The sequence below is a fragment of the Nesoenas mayeri genome, assembly GCF_963082525.1.
Source record: "Nesoenas mayeri genome assembly, chromosome: 6".
Classification (NCBI taxonomy): domain Eukaryota; kingdom Metazoa; phylum Chordata; class Aves; order Columbiformes; family Columbidae; genus Nesoenas; species Nesoenas mayeri.
The window spans coordinates 29,224,117-29,235,190 of record NC_137545.1 but is presented as its reverse complement, the minus strand read 5'-3'; the positions used below and the strand labels follow the sequence as shown (position 1 = coordinate 29,235,190).

The 11,074-nt window shown below is 45.1% G+C and overlaps 1 protein-coding gene across 5 annotated transcripts in view; it reads right to left on the bottom strand.

The window, feature by feature from the left end:
* The window catches only part of BIN1 (bridging integrator 1), a gene marked incomplete at both ends in the record, with an annotated part of 93,182 nt that overhangs the window by 26,801 nt on the left and 55,307 nt on the right, over nucleotides 1-11,074 (bottom strand). For 4 of the 5 annotated variants that reach the window (XM_080347109.1, XM_080347107.1, XM_080347108.1 and 1 more), the window contains 3 exons: nucleotides 584-659; nucleotides 2,490-2,575; nucleotides 10,491-10,598. In XM_080347109.1, the coding sequence (XP_080203235.1) occupies nucleotides 584-659; nucleotides 2,490-2,575; nucleotides 10,491-10,598 (270 nt within the window). Of the gene's footprint in view, nucleotides 1-583; nucleotides 660-2,489; nucleotides 2,576-7,669; nucleotides 7,763-10,490; nucleotides 10,599-11,074 lie in introns of all 5 variants that reach the window. The other variant, XM_080347106.1, reaches the window with a different exon arrangement.

Genomic DNA, 11,074 nt, shown 5'->3' with positions numbered 1-11,074 from the left:
AAAGCACTCAAATGCCTCAAACGTCACAGGGCAGGAAAGAAGCCAAAGCAGGAAGGTACTGCTGGGAAGTACCGTGAGGTATCAGTGAGGCCAGTCTCAGCTGACTTGCAGACTGGCAGATTCACTGCTGGTTTCATCCCCTCAGCCAGGTAGATGAGAGTTCACAACAGTTTGCTGCCAGGTAGCAGAGGGCGCAAACAGATAACAGGCTGAGAGTGCCCACGTTATAGGCTACAGATCCACAGTGTAGATGAACTAAAACAAGACAGCAAGAGGTTGGCCTGGAAGTGGCTCCCCTTCCCTCTGCAGATCTGCAAATGAGCCCTGCCAAGTGCCACAAACTCCCCACTGCTGCATGGCCTTGTGGTCTCTTCCCTGTGCTCCATCCCTTTACATTACTGTCTCAGACAGACTGTCCCCTAAGCAGCCCAGAAAAAACTAAGAGTTAACATTTTCATCTGACATAGGGAAAATGCTCTGTTTTCTCCAGCCATTTTTTTTCAGGGTTTTTTGTTTGTTTTGGGTTTTTTTAGCAACAATGAGGAGAAGTTGTATTCATAGGATAAGCTGTTAGTTGCCTTACCTTGCTCATTTCTTTATGGAAGTTCTCTTCTAGGCCTGCTATACTCTGGAATGTGTTGACGTAGAAACCAACACGACTGCCAAATGAAAAATGAGACAGAATAACTTAATGGATACAATGCTCTCCCAAAAACTTTCAGTTCTGTCCCTTCTACTACCTCTCACTCACCATTCCCATTCAAACTCAACTCTGTCAGGTCTGGTACATGCTGGAAGACAAGAGCAGCAGAGAAGCACAAAGTGGGTGATGGAGCAAAGGTCAGGCATGGGGCAAACATGAGGAGGAGGAGAAGGAGGCTAGATGGGTTAGAATCTGAATTTGTGCTGACTAAATGGAGAAGGAGGTTGCAGGGCAGGGTGGGGAAGAAATTTTTAAAAAAATTAAAAAAAAAAAGGAGAGACAGTGGTAGGGTGACAGAAAGGAAAAAGATGGAGACTGTGATGCAGATGGAGTAGGGGGAAAGCTCAGAGAATTGGCAGAAGGACAGACATTAATTCACTCTGAAGTTCCTCAGCACCAGGGGAAGTGAAAAGGCATGAACCATTTGCTTCAGGGGCAGGAGAGTAAGAAAGCACGGGATAGGCACAGAGAAAAACATGAAAACAGAAGGATCAGCTGGATAGCAGGAGCTTGTCAACAACCTGTGACACTTTAAAATCCCAGCATCTGCCAGCCGCCCTCCTTCCTCTAGCCAGCCTGCCAGCTGCCAAAGGTGAGTGCTGCACCAGCACCCAGCTGAAGGAGCACAGGAGGGAGATGCTCTTTAAGGCCAGTGGCATCACCATTCTGCACATGGAACCACCCAGATGCCTGTATCCCTCCCAGCTCCTTCCTCCACCGGGCCTGCATGCTGCTGTGAGCAAAGAGCCCTGATCCAGCCTGGAAAGGGGAATGGGGGCAGACATCTGCACTTCGCTCTCCCACCTTGCTGCCGTCCACCCTCCATCCCCCACAGACCAGCATTGCCAACCCAGATGTGATCACTGCATTTAAAAATAAGAAACTGGGACACTCCTAGGAGGATTTTGCCTTCTTTCCACTGTGCTGTCCCCATGCATCAGCTTCTGCTGCCCTCCAGTTCATCCACCAAACTAGATGTTGTTCTGTTTCTTTCTCCTCCCTTTTCATCACCACAATCACGGGTATGACAAATCCATGGTTTCTCAAGTCTTCCTATTCTCTTATTTTCCTCTGCCCAGGCTATGTTTTGTTAAATAGAGCACAACAGACAGTTATAACCACTAGTTTTTCACTGGGTCCTGTGTCACATAGCCAGAAGCACATAGAGGGGCAAGAGAAGGCAACCACACCTTGTCTTTGTTCACCCAACTGCCTAAACCTGAAAGTGGCATTCAAAGCAGAGCAACCTGTCCTCTCAGCCTCTCTTTTTTGTTAAACCTGCTGCTTTAGTGTGTGCTCATTAGCTTGCATGCTGAGACACAGTGATCAAGGCATCCCCTCTTGGCTCTCTCCAATCCCAGTGACTGTAACGTCTCATCTTCCCTTGGTCAGGTAGCTGACATACCCACGCAGCTGCAGATGCTCCTTCCAACCAGCTGACTCCACACCCAGAATCTTAGTGACCCTGTCTGCTCTGTCTGCTGTCCATGGCAGAAGCTGGACCATTGCCCAGGAAAGCTGGGCAGAGTTGGTGGGGCAAAGGGATTAATCAGATAAAGCATAGAAACAGTTTCTCATTGTGGTAAATTTGAGATTTTCATTAGGATCATGAATCAAAGCACAGAAAGCCCAGGAGGAACCTGGCTGGGGAGAATCCTCAGATAGACTCTGAGATGACCCAGAAAACAAGAGCAGACACCCAACCCAAGCTAAAGAGAACAGTGATACAAGAGCTTGGGTCTTTGCTTCATTCCAACCAGCCCTTGCGAAAACTTCCAGCACTCACCTATTCCATAGTGAAGGCAGCTCCTCCTGAAGATCAACATTCATCTCTTCAAACACCTTCTGAGCCTTTACTAACTCTTCTTCAGCCTTAACAGTAGAGAAGAAAGATTGTCAGCTCCAGTGCAGACAAGTACCCTGCAGGGCTGTGACAACTGTGACTCTTTCGACTTCCTTGGGAGACCAGGCAAAATTCTGGCATGGGGTAATCCTCATCCCAAATGAGTCCCCAGGAAGACCTGATGCCCCTTCAGGCTTTCTCTCAATTGATCTCCCTGTTTGGATATTCAGAAAGCAATTCAAACATCCACTAACGTGTTTTAAGTTCTACACGTTTCTCCGCCTTCAAAAACTGAATGGAGCTGGTCAGGCAGTTCAGCCTCCAGCTTGGTACAGATGAAGATAATAGTGGCCCCCACCCCTTGCCAGGTCTCTGAAAGAGTTGAAATCCATTGTAAATGGCATTGAAGAAGAGTCCTCCCTCGTGGGGACTCTCTGTTCAAGTAACATCATGCCAAAGCCCCAGCTCTTCTGAGGAAGGGAGGAGGTCTGCATGGCTGGCTGATCCAGCTCTCACAAAGCTGGCTGGAGAAGCAAGGAAGGGTATGCAAAGCATGAGTTGTGCCAGCAGGAGGCCAGGCTGGAGCGCTTCAGCAACAGATCTTGGTTTCAGTGGTCTCACATATGCTCATTGGTGAGGATCTAATACAACAGCAATCCCTGGCTGGCTGTTGGCCCCCAACACCAAAGGAAATCTGCTTTGTACAGGACCTCTTTCTCCTGGTTGAGAGTTTAAATTTGATCTGTTCATTTGACCTAGACACTGACAGACCCCAGCATTGATACATTAATTTTGCTGGGTTTCAGTAAGAAAAAGGATGATCCTGGTTTCTGCTGCTGACAGCAAACACCAGGAACCAGCACATTCCCCTTCCTATAATTGTCAGGACATCTTCCTCTTTCCAGTGCCCTGACTTAAAACTCAAAGCTTGCCAATTAAAATGTTTCTATTCTGTAATTTGCAACAGCACAGCTTTCTCCCATAACCCTCTGCAGTGGGATGCAGGATGGCCAATTCCTGCATGAGCAACTTGTCAACACATCTTCACATGAAGGTCAGTACCTACTTATATGTGTGACAACAGCAGAAATGTCATGACACCACAGGGCTCTGCAAAGAGCCTGCGAGCCACTGGGGAACTGGATCTCTCTACGAGCCCACAGTCAGATTCCTACCCCTTCTATGAAATGGAAGTTTTATCTTCTTTGTGCCAGCTCAATTAAAGAAATTCAGCTTACTGCTCCTTAGTGATGGGTATATGGCAAAGACAGGATTCATGGGAGAAAGGACTTTAAAATATTTTGAAGTTCAGAGTCGTGTTCTTCACAGTGTTGTGTACGATCCTCATACTTTCTATTTCTCTCCTGACTGATGCCGCAGAAGCTCCTACTTTCCAGCTAGCTCTGCCTTACAGAGGGTTGCTCATTGCTGCAAAAGGCAAGGATAAGACTTTGTACTCAAGATCAGCAGAGAACGTTTCCCCCAGAAAAAGACACAACTGAGAGGTATTCAAAAGTTAAACAGACCTTGTGAGGAACAGGCAGGGGGAGAAGGGTATATGATACTTCTACCCAGAAACCTCTACATTTCACTGATACACTCACTGAAAAACCTAGCATTTCAAGACAGTTTGCACAAAACAAAGAGCCCATTTTAACAGAGACATAGGTTATGCTGGATCAGAAATTATCATCACAAAGACTCATTCTGCCTTAAAAATTCCTTTACAAATGAATGTTTCTAATGTAAGCATTTTAAAGGAAGAAAAAAAAAATTACATTCTATCCCTTGGCTTTATCTTATTCTAATTTCCAAACTAGACTGGAATCAAAATCAAGCCAGGTGATGAGGAATCATCAAATGCTGTTAGTTTTTTAGATACACTGAATATTAATAACAGTCTTTCCCTCTCTCGTTTACCTGTTCAGAAGGTCAGAGAACCTAGAAAGCAATGTGTGAATATTGTGACATCCCGAGGCAAAGGCAAAATCAGCAACAGGCAACGTTCACTCTAGAGTAGCTGTAGGAATCAGGGATCCAACCAGTGCTCTCATTCCCAGGTACAGCACTGGATTAATTCTTCACTCCTTTTTCAGCCCAGGGATCTTCTCACCAGTGGGATTTATTTTGCTTGGAAGCAGGGGTCGTGATGCTGGATAGCCCTGACTGCTTCCATCCAGAGCCAAAGACAGACAATAACTTGGTCATGAGCCCTACTAGAGGGAAATCTAGCTCATGCAATAAGGTGGGGAAAGGAAGAAAGACACAGCTTTCAGGGGCAGAGGTTCATAAAATGTGATCTCAGAAAATTCTTCCTCTCCCTGCCTGAAAGATAGAAGGTTTGAGCAGGAGGTGAACAACACAAATGCTTTCCTGACCTCCTGTAGAGTCAAGGCACAGAGTGACAAGCACAACCAGTTCAGGTGTGACAGAGGAGCAATTATTCCACATTATGTTTCCTACCATCCTGCATCCCAGCATTCATGAGTGTCTGGCAACATTCAGCATGGTGCTTTCAGGTAATCTGGTGAAAATTTATCTTCAAACCTTGTGCTGTGAAGTGTGGTAATTATGCACAGCTCAGAAAACAGTTTAGAAATCCATAAGGCAGGGGCAAAGAGGAGAGCTGGGCAGCCTAGCCCAGGCCAGAGCTCTCAGCAGTACCAGAGGGCACTGCCAGAGTGCTTTCAGAGGGCAGCACTGCCCAGGGCTCCACTTGCTGGTTCTCTCTTAGAGACAGAGACACTGTTCTGCCATTATTCCAGCATCAAGGATGTGGCTTTTTCACTCTGTATTCAGCATTTCAGTGGAGCTTAGCAAAAATGCAAGAATTTGCTGTTCTAAGGCATTTTCCCCTTTGTTTCAAAAAGCACAGTCACTAAGATTTGTAACTGAGAATGTGCAATAGCAAACCCCCCAGGAGACTTTACAGAAAACACCCACTGTATTGTTTTTGTTAGTATCTGCTAAAGGCCTAAAAAGCCAGTTGTTTGTACACTGGAGGGAGGGACTTGGCTTTACAGTAGAAATAATAGGTATCACTGACCCCATTTTTGCTTGGAGGTTGTAAAATTATCAGGCAAGAAGAGACAGCAACACAGCTGCTGGTAAGAGGAAAGACTTTTTTTTTTAGGCTTATCATTCTGAAGCTCTGCAATAAACGCAGTATCATCATCAGCTCTCTGACTTTTATCAAGAGCTTAATGAGATTTAGGTTTGTCATTAACACCTTCAGTCTGAGAGTCACACAAACATAAAAATTGAAGCCATTTTATTTCCTGCCTGCTCATGTTTGTGGAGAAAAGCTGGAAAACCCACAGGTTCAGAATACAAACTAATGTTTATTGAGATTATTTTTGCTTGTCCTCATTCAAAATAAAAATTAACCAAACAAACATTTAAAACTTGCACAATTGGAAATGAAATATTTAGGTTGGCAATAGTATTATTTAGTTCAAGAATTAAAGGAAAAGCTTAAAGCAGGACTTGATTTGAATATATCTGGGGTGACTGCAAATGTTAATGCCACTTAGCAGGTGAACACCCCTGCAACAGAGCAAGTGGGAAGTTACATAACCCTTGTGACATGCTTTAGGACAAAGTCACTCTGTGAGTGAAATGATGGAAAGACTCTGGGATGCTTGTCCGAGTGCCCCCAGTGCAATGGAAGAGGGAGCATGCCTAGGCACCATTTCCACAGGCAATCTGTGTGCACTGGGATTACTCCCAGTCTCCTCAGCCAGTCTGGGAAGATGAAAAGTGCCCAAGAGCTGATTTATTTATTTGTGGCTTGAGAAACTTCCCAGACCTGCTTTCTAGTCCTCTAGAAATACCACCAACCAAACAGACCAGTCAAGAAGCACAGCCCTGCAGATCATTCCCAGCAGGGCTGAGGTGCGGGGGCTCGGGTAGCCTGCCAAATATGCTTCTCCTCACAATCAGGAATGAATACATATTTCCTCCCTTTGCTATGCATCTTAAGGAGGACTGCTAACAGCTGTTCTTTCCCCAGGCTTTACTGATGTGGTAATCTAGTATCTTCCTGGATCTGTAGCCATAAACTGACTGTGAAAAATCCAGGTGCTTTATAAAGGTGAGAGTGCCTTAGTGTTTCTAAACTCCAGTTCATTCACTGACAAAGAATGTGACAGTAGGAACATTTGAATGAGAACAGATGAGCTCACCAGGAACTTGTGAGCAGGTAGCTGGTGCTGGCAGTCTGGGTAATGATTTACTATCCCTTGCCTATTGAAAGCATTTTCTTCTCACTGGCTGTTTTCCGCCAGCTCACTCTCATCCCTCCAGGAGCTCCAAGGTAAATACTGAGGGAGATTTCAGCAGGAAGCCACGCTTCTCCTATGCAAGTAGGATAGAAATACTTAGTCCCTGCAGTTTCTCTGAGTTGCTCTTATGTCCCTCAGGACACTGTAACCTTAATGTTTGGCCAAGTTCTGCCAAATGACGCAACCATGACTTCAACCTGGAGCTGTTCAAATATATTTGGGGCAGAAATTCCCTATACTGGGCATACTGCTTCTCCTACACAGACTGAACCTCTGTATACCTGGAAACAACTCATTTAGACCACAAGAGCCAGGACAGTGCCTGTTTTGAAAATTTGGATTTTACCATGGGAGAATGTTGAGACTTCAATCAGCAGCCACAGAAATTGCTTTTGAAGCAATGTGGGCTTTTTTTCTGGTTTTACTCACCAACAGAAACGCAGAAGCAATTTTTTCCAATGTTTTCCTTTTTTTTATTTTTAACAGCAACAATATAAATTGTCTGCTTCTCTCAAAGAAAAAGGAATAATTGGAGGTGCTACACTACACTACCCCTTGCCTCAGTGCTATTCGATGGGCTTCTTCCCTCCTCATTTCATTTTAGGGGGAGAAAACAATAGTCTAGTATTAGCACACCTGATTAGAAATCAATAGGACATGCAGACATTCATTCATGGGTCAGTAACTTCCACGGATCTGCTGTGGCTCAGGGCACTGTGTCCCAAGGACACGCTTAACAGAGGGGACTAGAGTGAACGTTACCTAGAGATTAGTTGCATGGTACAATCTAGAGCCCAAAATAGCGCATGCAGGGTTAGAGCCAGGTAAATCAGCAGTCACCTGATTTCGGAGCAGATTAGTTTGCGCAACGAGGTGAGCTTGTAGCTTCCCTTGACACCATTGAGGCGCGGCTTTCTCAAGCAGCGAAACAGGCTGGGGGGAGGGAGCATGTTTGAGTGAAAAGAGAAAAAAAAAAATAGAGAACAAGAGAGACACAAACATCTATCTTTTAGGATTAAAAAAAAAAAAAAAAATTAAAATCACAACAGAGTGTATTTAGAGGCTGGGCCAAACCAGTATCACCAAGGTGAAAGAAAAAACAAACATCCCAGGACCGATTGGTTGTGAATCCTTTGAAGCATGCCAAGTTTAGCAGTAATTAATGCTCCAGTGTGGGCTGGGACACTGCAGACCAGCCAGGCAGCTGCAAAGAGCAACAGATACAGTTGTTAGTGACCCAACACACAGACAACCCTACTCCGCGTCATGGCTGTGAAGTGGGAGCTCCTTAAAGAGAGGTCAGGATTAATTAACCACGGTAATTATTCACATGCAACAGCTGAAAGTTCACAGTGCTTTATTTTAATGGCAGGCTGTGAGTTTAGCAATAAGTGGCAGGAGTCCTGAGCGGGAAAAGAACACTGATATATTAGAGAAGAAAAAAAGAGACCATATAGCTCCAAAAAGTATTCTCATTGCTGTTTCTGTTATTATACCATGAAACATCAATCAAGTCATTTCCCATTTTGTATGCTGTATCACAAACATGATTTCTCTTTCCTAGGAGCCTGTTATATTCCAAAGTACCTTACACCAGAAAAACCCTAATTCAGAGGTCGCATGAGCAAAATTGCAGTCACAGGAACAGAGAGGTGAACATCCTACTCCAGCCTAGTGCACACCGAGCCCTGGCTGCTGCCCACAGCCCTGCAGAGCTGCGTGACTGCAAGTGTGGGATCACTGGCTGGGCTGTGAAACCTGCCCCTTTGGGAAGAGCACATGGACAGAACTTTCGGGGACTCACTGTTCCCATCTTCACAGGATCAGGACGGTGCGATGTGTCACGTATTATTCTGTGCATGAACTTATGGCCTAAAGCACAGAGGGTGGAAAGACCTGATTCAGTGCACATTTTGGCTAATGAGAAGAGTCTGATTGAGTACTAAGAGACACACACACACAGGCTGAATCAGAAACAGAGCACCAACTCCTAAATCTCAACATTTCACTCTTCAAACTGCACTGTTCTTCATACTTTAACAAAAGAGCAAACAATGATCCCTTGCTATTAACATCTTAGGTGAGCATTTGGGGCAACATGAGCGAGTGCAGAAATGACGAAGGTGGCCAGCCTCTGGGGCAGATCACCAGGTACCAATCTGAGTAGATGAATTCCTAAAAAAAACATTTCCACTGCAGCAAAGATCCTGCAGGCACATAACATGAGTAATACCACGCCCCAGGAAACTCTGCTCCCCAAACAAAATGAAGTACTGCTTTGAACAGAAGGCACAACCAGCTGGACCTCATGCCTTGCATACAGAACCAAGACTTGCTTTGCCACACAAATGATGCAAAGACACCTGAGCCATCAATCTCTCTTCCCTTTGTCTGTCAAGGTTAATCACAGGGCATGCACTGAGTGAGCAGATGACTTGCAGATTAAAAATAAAAGTGCTGTCAGTTGGCCATTAAATGCAGATCTTTCACTTGGGGGACAGATGTATCTTTGTTTCTTCCATGCAGGAGAAACACTAGTCTCTCTCACATAGCCCATATCTCCCCCTACCAGAAATAACTCCAAGCAAAGGACAACTACTCCTCTCAGCCTGGTTAAAAGATACAGATTCAGGCTCTTTCTTTCCTGCACTGCTTCTAGCCTGAAGAGTCCTGACATGCCATGGCCCCCATTCAAGAAAATTAGAGATGTTTCCCCAGCCCTGGACTATTCTGTTCTGTCAAGACTTATCCTGTAGAGTGGGGCACGCAGGTTCCAATCCACTCAGGGTACAGGAGTAATCCACAGCTCATTTTCTGGGCAGGTATTTGAACCACATGCCTCCTCTAGAACAAGGTTAGCACTATCACCTTTCTTCAGCTACTTTTAACAGAAAAACTAGATTTTATTTTTAATGACATTTATTTTAATTAAAAATTAAATCCTTCAATTGCATGTTGGGCATGCTCTGCAGTTAATCCTGGATCAAGCTGTTCACAGGCATGAAAAAAGCCATACCCTGACAAGAGAAAACTCTTCTTTTAATGCCTTCAGCAATATTTATGATCCAGTTATTGTTACCAATAGACAACAGAACACAGCCATCAAGTGTGTATAGGGTGCCTTTCCACCAATGAACTTTTAACTCACGCTCCTAAGCGTCTCTGTCCTAGAATATCAGAGGACTTCACAAACATAACCAACTTTAAGCAACACTCAAACACTTTCACTGCTGTTCTAAGATTAGGAGACAGAGGCCCAAGAAGCAGACAAACTGGAAATTTTTTCTGGGGCACTGCAAGGTTTTGCTTCTCTCAGAGGCACACAGGCTTTTCTGACAGACATTACTGGTACTGCAGCATCTGAGGAAATGCATGCATAGGCTATGGCCATTGAGAAATGCAGACTGATGATTGTGCATCTGAACCAACACAACAGAGACCATCCTGCCTTCTAGGAGAACTAAACAGGTGAGAAGGAAATGTCTGGCAAAACCTTACCAGTTCACGACACCTCGATGATCTTAAAGGTCCTTTCCAACCTAAATGATTCTATGAAAACAGACCCAGTGAAGAGGTACAAGTGCAGGTAAAACCTGCTCAGTAGACAAAGGCAGACCTCCCAAAACAAAAGGATGGCTGCACACCCTTCTGCTTGCTTTACCTTTGCAATTTTGGTTTCATCCTTCTTCTTTGCAGTTTGCAGGGCTTCAAAGTGGTGTCTAGCACTGTCGTAATCCACAAGCTTCCTTCCTCGCTTTGCTATACGAGACTAAGAAAGATGGAGAAAAGAGTTGTGACAATCCTCCCCAGCAGCAAAAAGCACAAAGCCTCTCAGAAAATGCTCCTCACCCAACTTCCAGAGCACCCCATGCTCTGCCCACTCAAGGACACTCACTGGATGCTCCACACAGGCTACCCAGAGAGGTGGCCCTGGGAGCCACCTGAGAAAACCACCATTCCAGAGAGAACAACTCGGGAGAGCAGACTGAGCCAGGGAAAGCAAATGGATCCACCCAACAACAGGGCCCACCTCTGGATGACATTAATGTTTTCAGAATTGTAGCTCTGGTGATTCCTAAGCCTCCCCATGTGCCTGCATCCTTCAGGCACCTGATTTATAATTTCCAGGGCCTCCCAAGGGCTGCAGCCAGACTCTAACTAACCAGCTCACAGCTCTAGTTCCTGTGAAAGGTCATAGATTAAGTTCAACAAAAGAAAGCATAGCACAGCAAAAGCACTCATCCA